Below are 16,187 nucleotides of genomic sequence, written 5' to 3'. Positions count from 1 at the left end.
GGGTTTCATATGAGCTTTATGGACTTAACCATTTTCAACATATTCACTGGTTTTAGTTGATATATTTTCGACTAAGTTCAAATAGCTCACATGGCCAATGTGAGCTTTTCACAAACCTCATGAGCTTTTGTTAGTTTTCCGAAAGCTCATGTGCAAATCATGTGAGCTATTTTGCAGCTACCATCAGCTCACCTAAATCTCACATGGCTCACCTAATTTGCATAGGATTCTTACATTAAGCACACATGAATCTCACATGAAGCTCATGAGCTTTGGTTAGCTTTTTCTGTACGGGAAGTGAAGAATAGAACCAAGAGCATTTTTTTCTTTTACAAAGATTTCAATGAGGTGATTTTTTTTGATTTTTTTTTTCTGCAACACTGCTTGACCTCATTTAATAGGATTCATATTAAGACCTAAAATTACAATTGGTGGTGCTCATCAAAGTATCATGATACAGCGAGAGCACAAGAAAACTCTCATTTAACCATTGCCTCTTAACCATACCATAGGCATCTCCAACTAGCTGACTTACTCGTCAAACATGATAATACTAAAGAAAGAAAACAATCATTATCTGATCTTTTTAAGATTTTAATAGTGTGCAAATTCTATACCAGTACATGATATCTATAGATTATCAATACACTTTCTAGTTACATTAACAAAAGACGAGCATGCTCCTTTCCACACTTGGTTTTACTTCCAACTCAACAAAGACATCCAAAGCTATAAAACAATACACAGGCTGAACACAAAACTTTCAGCTATATATAGAATTCAGCCAATGTCTGTTTGTATTGCATGAAGTGTAAATTAGGATTAAATTAGTCTCAACTGTAAGATTTATTTTTTTAAACAACTATACCCCCTGATAAAAGCATATGAATTATAATTTGTGATTTGTACAATTAATTTTTGTCAGTTCCCTATTTATAGGTCATTAAAAGATTTATAATTTACAACTCCAAAATGTTCCATTGATCTTCAATTGTCCCTTTAAAAAACCACTTTAATTGCAATTTCAGATAATTTTTTCAAATGTATGCATTACATGAAGATATATATTCTTATTGTATATCAAATAATGCCATACTATATTTGTTTGTATAATGATAAACCTTTTTCTTGTATCACTTATACCCAGTATGCAACTTAATTTATTACAGAGTCTAATTATCATTAGAATAATGCATAAATAAGAAGTCTTACACTTACACTAATCTTATGAAATAAATGGCAAATGAAAATTTTCTTATTTTGTGATCTCATTGTTTAGGCAAGACAACGAAACAAGATGAATGTAATCAAATGTTCTTTGACAGAGTTTTTATGTACATTATTTACCTTTATTAGGAAAAAAAGTTGAAAACAGGATCATAGTATGGACTCAAAAAGCAATGACATGATACCATATCTGACTCAATAAGTTTCCTGTAAACATTCTTATTTTTTAGGAGGGGGGGGAAACATTAATAAAAGGAAAAAGAATGGACACTCTGAGAGTATTTATGCCTTTTGGGAGGAGTGTTTGAGGCTTGAGGGAGGAGGTGCAAGGATGCTTATTAAGTCAAATACGGTAATGATTAAAGCAGACCATGATTGCTATACACAAGGTTCTATAAACCTGATGAAACCAATTGTTTCACTGATTGAAAGCTATAAATATAAATTGATTAATCAGAACATCATTTTTCTTTTCATCTCATCCTAATGACTTAATATTAAAGGTACCTTTGGTATTTCTTCGAGACATATACTATTTACATAAATATACAATTTATACCATATCTGGTAGTATATCTAACAACAATCTAAAATATTTTGGAATTTTGCTGTTATTCCAAATAAACTTAATTGGGTAACAATCCATACCCATTGCAATTTAATTTTCAACATACAGAGAAACAAACTGGTCTATTATGTTGTGTTTGTGTCACTTGCTAAGCCTTTAATTGTTCAGTGTGGAAGTCACCAACTACTTCATGGACACACATGACCTCCATTTGACCCTGGTGGCTGTTCGCAATTAATAAATAACAAATATATGGCTAAAGTCGGTAAAATGGTATTAATATATCCAGTATAATTTCTTATCAAAGAGAAAAATAAAATTTCTAGTCAAAATCACTCTACATGAGAAGAAATTAATTTATACTATAGAAATCCTAAAATATCCTCCCGGTTGGCTATGTCTGTGTTGACATTTCGATGCATATGCAGCTTCATTGTCAAAGCGTTAGGTAAATTTATTTTTAGAACTGTGTAGAATTAACACAGGGCTTTTCCATAATTACTATGGTTAAAATTGGACAACGTAAACAGAACTTGATATATAAGGACTTTTGGAAGGCCAACAAACACATTTAGACTGTAAAATATCCTCACTAACACAAAGGCCAACTACACATGTAACACACATTGTCCACACACCTTCTTATCATGTACACATATACATGTGTGCATGGGTCACTCTCAAGAGAATGACCATAACTAAATGCAGTTTGAAAATGCTCTTTGTAAATTACTGTAAACAAAATGTTGCACCGGGGCACATGTATTATTCTGTAGTGGATTTCACTGAGTTACTATTAACTTAATCATGAAAACAGATTAATAGGTAATGGACAAGAGGGATCTTGATACCGACCATCAAAATTGCTTTATCATTCATTTGTTATTTGAATGCTTTCTCTATTTTTTTATAGGAAATTTATAAAGCTTTGATTGTCAAATTTCCAGATCACCAATAAATCTCAAAAACTGAAAATACATCAATAGAAAACTATGAAATTATGAAAATAGCAAAATATTTGTAATCAACTTCATTAACTAGTACTTTCTGAGAAATATTTATATGTCAGTTGAAAAATAGCAGACAACAGGCAATTTTATAAGCAATTTTAACTGATGATGGTAGGTAAAAAATAAAAAAAAAAAATGATAAGAATGAAATTAAGGCTTTGGATATGGTGGCAAGCATGTTTTAATTTTCATGAAAAAACATTGACTTAGTCAACTACCATTCATAGGTTTGTCCAGCTAGTGGTAAATTGATTGCTTTACCACTGCTGTCCCCAAACATGAATGCATTGTCATATAATTTGGATCTACAAGAAGTACATACAGCTGTAGGTCAAGATGGCCATTGGAATCAGGGGAGATAATTACGTGGACATAACTTAATCATATAAAGGTGCCTTGTATATGAAATAAATTTCCGTTTTCTTTTAACTTCTCATAAAATTAATAAATAACAAATCTCAACTGATAATACTCAATTTAAGTGAGAGACATTAACCAAATTCAAGTACTATTAACAGAAACAGGGGAGATAATCAGGTGGAAATACAAGTATAAAAGAAAATTATCAAGAACAGGAAAAATACAACAGCAATTTAAATAGCCATGTTTACTTTATGAACATTTTATAACAAACCATTGTCAATCAACTCACATATAATGCAAGAATCGATCATTGCTTTGTTTTCAAATAATCAGTCAGGTACATGTACAACCAATCATAATTTCATTTTCAGGTTAGATTTGTGGAACCAACAGTATTTAGGCATGTTCAGATCGTGTACATTTGAGTCTAACTTTTAGATTAAAATTTGATGTGCTGCAAACTTATTTGTTGCATACTGGTTATATCACACTTTTTATATTCAAAATTTAGAGATATTGTCAAATATAATACATTAGGCTAACTAGCACAATATGGATTTTGTATACGCAAAGTTATTTCTATAAAATAAGTTGATAAAAATACTGTACAGCTGGTTACTCATGTGGATAAACAAATTTCACAATTTAAAATAAAAACAAGGCAATTAGATTTAACAGAGTTAAATATATAACTTAAAGGGACATGAACCTAAATAAACCATGTAAATTTGAGTAAAATACATATTTAAGACGTGTCAGATACCTTACTAAGTAATATATATATCAGTTATTGTGCAAATGTGTCAAATAAAATAATTATAATGGAAATTCCATCTTTCTCTATTTTGAACCTGCCCTGTCGAATTTTGTAATGATAGTTTAGTAGTGTTTGAACTTTAGTGACCGCCCACAATGCACTGCATAAATTAAATGAATGTAAACAAAATGGTGGGTCAAAAACGTGGGTGAAGCGAACACAAACAAATTCCGATAGAAAACAGTGTACGTCAAGAGTCAGTAACATGCGCGATTGGGAAAGTAGGTAAATATAAATGGATCGCTGAAATGCAAGAGACTTGCGTGATGTACATATATGTGCAATAAGTCAGGAACCTCCCTTTGTGGTGCCTTGTAGAATGAAAAGTCTCGTTTGACTTTTGACTTATCATTCTTACGCTAAATACAAATTGCTTTATAACAAATATGGCTTAAACTTCATTTGTCGACCATTGTAAATTAGAAAATAATCTTTAAAATGCGGAAAACTAATATTCCTTGTCATGTTGGCGAGTTTGTTGTTCATTATAACCTCGCTTTCGGCCAGCTTTCGTTTTGTGTTCCAAAAAAAGAATATGACGGTCTATTTTTATCATTTTTGAGGTAAGTATTCCCCACGTTTTCCTGTCGTTTTAGATAACCAATCATTGTAATAAAATATTCAATAAACATCTGAAAACCATATCTAAGCATACAAAACAAATTATTTAAGGTTCACATCCCTTTAACCATTTCTAAAAATTCGACGAACATATAACAATAATCCACCAAATCATGACAACATCATCCTCCATGAAAATAACAGGCTATACAATATAATTGGTGTAATCATAATTAAGCCATAAAATTCCAGCACAAAAGGCATTGGTAAGGTATCCACCAAAATATGTACACTTACAGTAAATGCTTTCTCTTTAAACACGACTATTAAACCAAAGGGAGATAAATCTAGCAAGAGCGACTGGGATCAGTTAGTAATTACCTTTTAAAGTCTCCCATTACGACACAAATGCCATACTTCACTGTTGGAATCTTATTCCACTTTAATTTAATCCCTGATAATTTGAATTTGTACACTGTACATACAAAACACAGGCAATCAATTAAATATCACAAGTTTTCTAGCACTATATTATGTGTCTCAAGTCAGACTGCATAAATCAACCATGAATACATTGAATACCTGTCTGCCATAGTATTTAACATTCAAAACAAAGAAAATCTTTCATGACGTTAAAATGATTTCATATCAAATACCTGGGATAACATTTAAAGCCTAGTTTAAAACCAGAAGTAAAAAAAAACCAGATAGCTAGAATTAACCAGTATGTGATTATCCAGAGTTTCTTAAGAAACATCTTAATTGGAATACAGGTATCCACAGTAATTAGAATACAGGTATCCCTAGTAATTTGAATACAGGTTTCCCCTGTAATTAGAATACAGGTTTCCCCTGTAATTGGAATACAGGTATCCCTAGTAATGAGAATACAGATATCCCTAGTAATGAGAATACAGGTATCTCTGGTAACTGGAATACAGGTATCACTAGTAATGAGAACACAAGTATCCCTAGTAATGAGAATACAGGTATCCCTGGTAATTGGAATACAGGTTACCCTAGTAATGAGAATACAGGTCTCCCTGGTAATTGGAATACAGATATCCCTAGTAATTAGAATACAGGTATCACTGGTAATTGGAATACAGGTATCCCTGGTAATTGGAATACAGGTATCCCTAGTAATGAGAATACAGGTATCCCTGGTAATTGGAATACAGATATCCCTAGTAATGAGAATACAGGTATCACTGGTAATTGGAATACAGGTATCCCTAGTAATGAGAATACAGGTATCCCTGGTAATTGGAATACAGGTATCCCTAGTAATGAGAATACAGGTATCCCTGGTAATTGGAATACAGATATCCCTAGTAATGAGAATACAGGTATCACTGGTAATTGGAATACAGGTATCCCTAGTAATGAGAATACAGGTATCACTAGTAATTAGAACACAAGTATCCCTAGTAATGAGAATACAGGTATCCCTGGTAATGAGAATACAGGTATCCCTAGTAATGAGAATACAGGTATCCCTGGTAATTGGAATACAGGTATCCCTGGTAATTGGAATACAGGTATCTCTGGTAATGAAAATACAGGTATCCCTGGTAATGAGAATACAGGTATCTCTGGTAATGAGAATACAGGTATCCCTGGTAATGAGAATACAGGTATTCCTGGTAATTGGAATACAGGTATCTCTGGTAATTGGAATACAGGTATCCCTGGTAATTAGAATACAGGTATCCCTGGTCCTACATATCCTCGTTATCAGAACCATGTTGGCGATACTGTCTCTTGGACGCTTTTGATCTTTTCTTGAATCTTTTGAACTCTGTAAAATTGGAATGACTACCTCCAGAATTTTCAGACGTTGAACACTGTGCATTTTCGTTATGATTATTGCTGTTCGGGTCTGTCACTGACATTTTGTCACAGGAATTATGCAGGTGAGGATTACCCAGTGTCTGTGTGGATGTTGAGGGTTGGCTGTTGAAATCGGTTTCATGAAGATAAGCACCAAGTTCCGAGCCATCTTTATTTTTACTTGACCCTGCTTTGCTATTACTAACACTAGGTCTTTCCTCTTTACACGCTTTCTCCCCTAATTCTTTGCCAACACAAATTCCATTCACACCGGAGCTACTCTGCTCAATGTCTCGTTGGGATGTAGTTGCTTCCACAGGAGGCTCCTCATTATCACTGTTATCAGAGTCGCTCTTTAAGATATTGTTTCTAAGTTGCTGGAGCCGTTTAAGCTGAAGCTGGGCTCTCTGTCTCTGTGATGACAGAACATTTTCTGGATGTCCAGTAAAATTTCCAGAGGATTTTTTATTCTGTTCTCCGTCACTGGACTCAGAACTAGATGACCTGTGTCTTTTGCGTTTTCTCTGTTTATTTCTTAGTGCCTTACTGGCCTGTTTCTTCACCTCTTTACGTTTGACAATGAGCTCAGAGATACTCCTACGGGCACTACCAGTACTGCTGTTTGGTCGCTGCGAGCCTGAATCAGTGTTACTTAAGTTTGCATTACCATCTGAAACGCTTCCACTTTGAGTAGCTGAGGTATCCAGTGATGTATCTAATGATATACCAGACGACTGCTCCTCCATGCTGCGAGATGTCTGAACCGCTACCACACTTGCGAATGCTATGCTGAATGGACTAAACGCTGAGTCCTCTTCGTAGTTGACGTCACTAGTGTTATTGTTAGTTGTACTATGACCAACATCTGCCCCAGATTCTGATTCTGATCCATTTGACATGTCTGATTGAGATAACTGAATAATGCGCTCGTACAATTCCTGTTCACTGCTGGACAGATCATCATCGGACGAGCAGCCTTCAAGCTCCCTTTGGACCAGAGAATCAAAGAAAGCCATCATACGGGGGTCTTCCTCGGTTGAGTGACTTGAGTAATCATGAGTCATCACATGGCCACTTTGAAGGACAAGGTTGATATACTCCTCGTGGGTATAGACTGATCGCTCCCCAACATGAGGGGGAGGAGGGTTTTCTCCCCCGAGGCCTCCTTCACAACTAGGCATCTCAAACAGACTCCAAACCTGAAATTTATATAAAAATGTCAAGTTTGGAAACATCAGATGTCAAACGAATATTTACTAACAATTACGGTTTAATCTAGGAACTCCAAAAGTATATGGTGGCTATTCAATTCGATATGCATAGACTTTACCAGTACATAATACTTGCAACCTTTGTCTTTAAGCAACAATCATAAGGTGTAGATCTACCAGCTGTCTAAACCAATGGCCGCATAAGTAATTGTGACTTAAACCTTATCATCTTCCTGTACCATTATGCAAGGTTTGACTAACATTCCTCTATGAACAATACACAGGCGATCAGTACAAAAATATAGTCTTCTGTCTGATTTTTAGAACTCCTCCCAAAACCTCCTGAATATCTTAAATTCAATCAATGAGACCAAACATCGAATATGACACTCATATGTAGATGAACTTCCCTGAAAGATGCCACGTTACCTTAACGATCTTTTCCACTCCAGATGAAATGATGAGGTGATTTGTTGGATTAAATCGCACCTGGTTTACAATTGACCTATGACCTTTCAAGATCATGTGAGTATCGTTTATATATTGTCCTGCAATGAAAATATTAAAAAAATTTAACCAAGATTTACCAGATAGCAAGTGAGCAATTTGGGCCCATTGGGCCCTAGTCCTCTGGGCACAATTGCTTTCCTTCAATATCAAACCTGGCACGAAGGACCGTGGCTGTTAATAGGACAGTAAACTAATAAAACCGAACCGAACAAAAGCAAATTGTTTATGTTAGTATTTATAAAATAATATTTTTAAATGGTTTGGTTTGGTTTTATTAGTTTAACGTCTCAGCATTTCACAGGCCCAATATCAGGTCCCTAGACCCCTTGGATATTAAGAAGAAATCATTTTTAATTTTTAGCTTATTTCACCCCTGTGACCTTGAATGAAGGTCAAGGTCATTCATTTGAACAAACTCGTTAGCCTTCATCCAAGGATGTCTCATGCCCAATATCAGGCCTCAAGGCCTCTTGGTTATTAAGCAGGAGTCGTATCAAGATATTTCAGTCTATTTGACCACTATGACCTTGAATGAAGGCCAAGGTCATTCATTTTAACAAGCTTGGTAATGCTTCCTCCCAGCATGTCACAGGCCCAATATCAGATCCCTAGGCCTCTAGAAGTTGGTTAAAGATGTTCACCTATTTGACCCCTGTGACCTTGAACATGCTATAAGTTAAATTTCAGGACTCTAGGTCTCCAAGTTTTGGAGAAGAAGTTGTTTAAATGGAAAAGTTGACGCCGGACGACGCACCACGGCAAAAGCTAACTTGCCCTTTGGGAAGGTGAGCTAAAAACCATCAACCAGCAAAGTCTATATGAGAGCACAGAAGTTAATCCATTCTTTCGTTTGTTGTTTTTTTCTGAACTGTTGCTTAAATAGAAATATGTCAGGTAAATAAAAAATTTCTAACGACGAAAGAGTAATCTCCCCTGACCCACCAGTCTTATCTGTCCCACATGGAATTTGAACTCGAAACCCAGAAGTGTAGGGCTTGTAGTAATATGATTTGGACTTATTAACCTATCTGCCACCGCGACCCAAAACACAAACAATGGTTAGTAGGTACATATTGGTAGATGATTGATCATTGACTAACAATGTTTTACTAGTATTCATCACTTTTACTAGTATTTATCATTAACTCACTTTTGGATAGGTTTTCTGGTACTTTCCACATGTACAAGTTAAAATCATCAGAGCCTGACAAGATGTACTGTAACAGAGAGATGCAAATGTAGTCACAAAAGTCACACTTACGAGGATATTTATTAGATACAAAATGTCATTTGAATTTATGTTTGGTTCATGATTGGTCAACTATTAATTTAATTAAGCTTTGATGCAACTATAAAACATATTTTTTAACTTGATGAAGTTTAAAAATATTTACATCAATGCTTCTAATTAATTTTTCAGACTTACATATTGAAGGAGGACATACCATCATAAGAGAAAGCACTTTAACAACACTACAGTATACCTATGCAGAATCTAGGAGCCTTACCTGGTCATTGTCTCCAGCAAACGTACAGCTCTTCATGGTACATGAGTTATAGTATCCACTGTGGTCAAACTCACACAGGGGCTGAGAGCTGGATATGTTATAGAGAACAGGGGGAAGGCGACGTCTCAGGGCTAGCAGACGCTCTCCGGACCGACTGAACCTCACACTCATACAGCTCTGCTGTACGTATCCTCCGCCATACCGTAACACACAACTGCAAAATAGATAACAATTTAAATATTCTGCAATTGTCAATAATACAAGGATACTATATGTATCATCCTACCCTAAGAGTTTCCTCGTAGGAAAATATTAATCACAATACTTACTGTTTCAGGATTTTTTTCTCCTTTGTAAAACCTTTAACTTACTTTTTTTTTCACAAATTTATGTTATTAAAGAAATTAAAATTCTAATGAGATGAAACTGGAAGACCTAAAGAGCTACCTAAATAGCTAGGGAAGTGACCACATACCGGTATATATAATTTTCACATCCATTTGGAATGTGAATAGGTATGGTACAATTTCGCCATCTGAACACCTGACCTCTCGACATTTTACCTCCGAGGTTTTCTGATATCCCACAGACCAATCCCTTCCTTTGCATTGGCTGTTGCTAGGAGACGGGGATCTACAGGGTTGTACATCACGGCATGCATTGAAGAGGTGTAGTTTGCCAGACAAAACGGGTCTAAAAACAGAAAGCAATACTGACATGATTTCAAAACCTTAACTTAAATTTTAGATCATTCATAGTTTCTTTGAATAAATGTATGAGAAAGTCAAAATCTCAAAAAGCAAACTTACCAGTACTGGGTGGTTCTCGAATGTCATAGACAAGGATGCGTCCATCATCACATGCACTGGCAAACACACTAATATTGTTAGGGTCGACACTCAGGCTGTACACAGCATCCTCATGTGTGAACACATCCAACGTCTCCCCGCTGAAAAGTTCATTATTCTGTGTGTTATATGCAGTATTATCATATCATAAGAAAAGGTACTGGAGAACTTTCTGGAAACAAATTTCTACAGTTCTATACAGGAATATTACTACTAAGGATACTACCCATTCTAATGATAATTAGACTTGTAATCCTGCTCCACTATGGTGCTCTAGGTTACCCTCCAATACAAGATCTAACAATACCCTGTTCGTGTCACCTCAGCTTAACCCCTGGCCTAGAATCAGAATATCTTGGGAGATATAATCAACCACACTGAAGATTTCGTAAGCGAGACGCTGATTGGCCAACCATAGGGGTCATGTTGAGGTGACCCCTAACAGGGAGTTATTAGATCTTGTATTGAAGCGTAACGTAGAGCATCATAGTGGAGCGGAATTTTAATTAGATTGGATACTACCAGTTTATTACTAATCATTCAAATCATGCAACAATTAGTTCTAGAAAAACAAACTATATTAATGAAAAGCAAAATTTTAACACAGAAATTATTCTGCATATGTAGTTGCATTAGAATCGTTTCTTTTGGTAATACCTATTACTGCAAATATTTTGCTTGCTAAAGGTAATACATTAAATATTAAATTCAATTTAATTAATTGATAAATAAAATTTTGTATAGTGAATAAGCTTAAATCTCTATGTATACATGGTAATCCCTTTTATGAATTCAGTGTCTGATAATAAAACTATCAATATAATATATGATGTACTGGTGGTCTCTATAAAATGTATGACAAATTTCAACATGGTAAGATATTCTAGGATCATAAAATTTTACTGAAATATTCCGTCTTTGCATATTCGAAGTTAGCTCCCTTGCGGGTAGGAATTGATTGTTACGTCATAATTTTGTGAGCCTCATTCATGTCGTTTCTCCCAAACATATGACGTTATGCTGGCAAACACATGACGTCACAATCAATACCTACCCACAAGTGCAAATAACTCTGTAACATGCAAGTTTGGAATAAATCATACTAGAAAATATCAACTATGAAGTACTTACGTTGCAATGTCATGCACAATGACTTGCTCATCATTTCCTACAAAATAATGCAATACATAAATTCACAAAATCCATTAACTTAATTCATAAACACAACCACTTTGATCTCCTTCCTTCCTTTAAAAAGTGACTAGAATTGTAAAAGAATTATGATACAAGCATTATTTCCTGATAAACATGTACATCATTTTATTAAACTTCCATATTTTACTTTTCTTTGAAGGAAAATTGCCATTGATGATAATTTTCTATCTTGCACCTTAATTTAGGTTTCCTTTGTATTTGATGTTTCCATGTCCGATATCATCAAGCCTGTTAAGATGTTCAAACTTTTTCGAACAGACATTCCAAATTCAATCTAAAAAGAGTTGTAAGAGTCGGAAGACTCACATCGACGGAAACCAATGAGTCACCATTCTACATTTGTCACAAACATAGAGCTATGACTCGTGGGTTTCTGACGATGGAAGACTCACTAACTTGGCTTATTTGATAAATGTAATAGTTTCTTACCTCCTGAAAATATCTTTTTGTTTTCGTAGTCAAAGGCAAGGCAGAATATGTTGCTATTGTGTTCCCCTTTCATGAAAGCTGGTTTATCAATGTTAGCCAGAGCTTTCTGGACATTCCATAGTAAAACACGACGGTCATCACCACCTGAGGAAACAGAAAGTTTCGGTCAGCAAAACAAATTATAAAGGTGACTTTTTCTAAATCGCTAAGAAATTCCTCACAATGATCCACACCATCTCACACTTACCACCCTGCCACAACCCTTTGATACACTGGGATAGAATTAACCTTATTAATCATAAAAATGTTAAGACACAGATGAAATGATAAAATTCAACACAAATATTGAAATTGTAGCTGTGAAAGTAAAAGACAACCAAAGACCCTGTTAGTTTGGTATTCAAGTCATTTAAGACATCCAATCTTTGTACAGCTGGCACCCTAGATTCTGCAGAGGGAACCAACCATGATCTGTCAACAGAGACAATCCCAGGTCCGGCAAAGGTGACCAACTCAGCAATGCGTAGTAGTTTGAGGTTTTGTAAAGACTTGACAAAGAAATTCACCTTCAAAGGCTATCAACCAAGCCGTGCATGAGAGGCCATCTATTTTCTCCCAAGGCAACAAATGTTAATAAACCCGGACTCTAAATCTGCAAAATTTGAAAAATGCAAGAAAAATCCCTCAAAGATGTTCAATCCAAATCCTGCAAAGCAATTAAAAATATTGCCACACAGAGTCCGGCAATGAAAAAGAAAATAGTCCTGCATGCGAGGCAGCAATCCTAATCAGCGATCTAACCAGAATCCATATAGGCAACCCACCAAGGCAAAGCTCCGGAATAGGCAACCAATTAAACATGTATAATTATTAGCCCTGCTTGAATTGCAACCCTATAAAGCTGTAAAGGTGACCTACTCAGACCTTGTAAGGGTGACCAAAATTCTATGTCCTGCAGAGGAGAACTGCAATCAAGACACTTCAAGGGAGACCAACATCTTGAACCCTGAGGTCCAAGTCACCAACCCAGACTTTGCAATGGGAGATAAAATTATATATTTCTCTAACATGCATCTATATCTAGGCTATCTGGTATTGTGTTGATGCATGTGCAGCAATCATTTCATTATTCACGTATCTTTCTCCATTAATCACATAATTAATCTTAACAATTAAGATACCTGTATATGACTATATGCATTAATTGGCCACTATATATATATATATATATATATATATAAATTTTTATAATGATAATGACACATATGCATTTGTATAGCTCATAATGCCAATTTGATTCATTTAAATAACATATTTTTGTAGTCAGTCATACTTTTAATATAAAAACAAGTCCATGTTGGTTTTAAATTATCAATTGGATAAAAAAAGTATTAAAGAAAAAGAAGAGTACAAAAACATTTAGTACATCTTTTTATTTAAATTTACATCATTTATAATGATATAATGAACAATATATCATTATTGTGTGAAAAAAGGTGGCCATCTTGAATTTGGCAGCCATCTTGGATTATTTCAATTGGCACCATATCGTAATAGATCAGCATGTAACCACCTTCTATCACACATCTCTTTTTGTTGGAACACCAGCAAGTGAGGCGAGCAAAGGGTTATATATTATACAAATTAACTATTTCATTTAATATATGTTAATTTAATTGGTTTAATTAATCACTTTAATCATTGACATGACCATACAGAAGCCTCACTTAATCAAATAGATTGAGTGAATTTATAAGCAAAACGGTATTTGTTGTAATTCCAGTTCCCCCTCTGGGCCCCATGAAAGCCCCAGACCTCATAATCCATTTTTGGACCAATACTTATATGCAAAATAGGGGACAGTTGCTTGGAAAACAGATGAAAATGAATAAAATGTAAAATAAAGAGCATGTCACATGCCCCAAAAAATAATACTCTTCTGTTTTATTATTGAACACAACCAAGTAAAAAAATATGATATGGATGACGTCAACTTCTAAAATGTTACTTTGACATGGCCTACTGAAACTAGTCGCAAGAAATATCGGAAATAATTAAAATGCAGTTCCATCGACTTGTTTTACCTGAAGCAATCCACTCCCCGCCATCATGAGAGAATTCTATAGCGTTGACACAGCCATAATGTTCTTTAAGATCACGGCGATATAATCCTCGAGCACAGCGAATCCGGTCCCTCATCAACAGCCGCTCGGGTTGTTTACACTTTTTGTCGATTCCGCGACTGGCTACATACGACAGTGGGCTATAAACAACCCCCGTTCCACTTTTAGACGAACGCCTGGGCATTTTGAGATGTATTTGCTGACTAGAAACTTTCAGACGCTATCCTCCTTTTCACATGAAACTGTTTTGACAGGTGACATCCATGTTTTCAGTTCCGAAGCTGAATGGCTCCCCTCGGTAATTTTCGGAGGAAGTTGGTAGTTATCTCCCCTTTTTCGTGAAAAACGATAATCAAAGTACTGAAAGTACTCCACGAAAATCGATCCAGTAGAAATCTTTAGCGAATACCACGATAAGTTCAGGACCAGAAACTTTTTTGTATAGGCAATTCAATCAAAATACCTTCATTTGGAAAATTGTTTAATACAAAATTAAAATGAATAGTAATTTAAGTTATTTATAGGGATAAATTATACGTACCCGGCCGAATGCCAGACGTTTCGCCCCGAAGTTGCTTAGCCCCCAGACGGTAAGCACCATACACGATGACGTTTCGCCCCAACAAGCGTCAAAGTTAATAATGGGAATTCCATTTCTGATGTAGGAAATTATAATTCTGATATCGAATACTTCATGACAACTTCGCTAGCCAAGGGTATTTAGCCGAAGAGAATCGGACTAAATACCCTTGGCTAGCGAAGTTGACTTCATAATAGTGTAACGTACCGGGCGGGGGTTGTTACCAGGATATACTTGGGTCCCTGTTATTAATCACTAACTACACTACAGCAGCTAATATATACAAAAAATGATGGTTACTACCAGTAACATTATCCAAAGCTTTATGTGCAAGACATGCAAATAATGACAGAGTACCTCTCTGAACTACAATACACTAGCTGAAGGGAGACAACCCCTATACACAATCGGAGCGCAACACACCCAGTGCTGATGAATACGTACACAAAACAAACCACTGGACAGCAGCAACTATACACTACAATAACTGCCTGTCGCCAAACGTGTATAATCCGACACAAACAGAGGTCACCGATCACCGTGACTGAAGCTCAGACCATGCTGTTTGCGATCATGTCGCCAACACTAGCTGTACTGTAACCAGGCCTACTCACGACCTGTCTATATCGTGAGTGTTCACGACTACTAGCTATTGGTCGTGAGACGATGTCGTGAGTAACATGCATCCTACATGAATTGACACCACAATACGGCTGCCTGCCGCCAAAGCTTATGAACAAGACACTGACACATGTACGGATCAAATGTAACTACCGACTACCGTGGTACGACTATCCACCATCGAGATAAAGCTCGGGCCTGCTGGTTGTTACACCAGCCAAGTACCTCAAGACCTATATGTCACACTAGCCACAGCTGAGAGCTATGCTAGGAATGACCCGCTGGGTATGTCACTGATCAAGGCAAGGCTTCTGCAGCTACATCTGTCTCTCAGTGCCGATACCTACTGGAGAGTATGACTCGATGTTAACTGGTCAACGACCAGAAAGAAGAGTGGGCGTTTTCTCAGCTAGCTTCCTTTTATAGTGCTGGAGGAAGGAGCGCCCCTAGCGGCAAACAAAGAAACTAAAATCACTCCGAGTCATTGAAACGCTTACATGATACTACAACACTAAAGCGTTTGCCTAACATTTACAATAATAAAACACATACGTGACATATATGACACAGTGGTAAGGCCTCTTTTCGCCACAATAGTGTTTCATGAAATCAAGGACGTTTATGAGAAGGATAAGTCACACTGGGTTTTGGGCAAAGACAGCGCAGGCGCTTTTGTGTTTGTGCACTGACCGTGACGTTGGGCGACGACTGATTTCCTTTGATATCCGCCGCCGCAGCCTTTGATGTAGCATGGGGGGTGCGA

General features: G+C 36.1%; 1 protein-coding gene across 1 annotated transcript; it reads right to left on the bottom strand.

The window, feature by feature from the left end:
* Window positions 1–581: 581 nt before the first annotated feature.
* Window positions 582–14,549, bottom strand: LOC138318479 (DDB1- and CUL4-associated factor 5-like). The gene is made up of 9 exons (XM_069260857.1): window positions 14,185–14,549; window positions 12,101–12,244; window positions 11,588–11,624; window positions 10,418–10,557; window positions 10,172–10,301; window positions 9,609–9,822; window positions 9,251–9,317; window positions 8,020–8,138; window positions 582–7,578 (listed from the first exon to the last, which is right to left on the bottom strand). Exons 1-9 carry the CDS (start codon window positions 14,405–14,407, stop codon window positions 6,268–6,270), a joined length of 2,385 nt encoding a protein of 794 aa, XP_069116958.1. The 5' UTR covers window positions 14,408–14,549; the 3' UTR covers window positions 582–6,267.
* Between the last annotated feature and the right edge of the window lie 1,638 nt (window positions 14,550–16,187).

Source organism: Argopecten irradians, chromosome 3 (genome assembly GCF_041381155.1).
Source record: "Argopecten irradians isolate NY chromosome 3, Ai_NY, whole genome shotgun sequence".
Lineage (NCBI taxonomy): Eukaryota > Metazoa > Mollusca > Bivalvia > Pectinida > Pectinidae > Argopecten > Argopecten irradians.
This window is presented reverse-complemented; position numbering and strand designations above follow the sequence as displayed.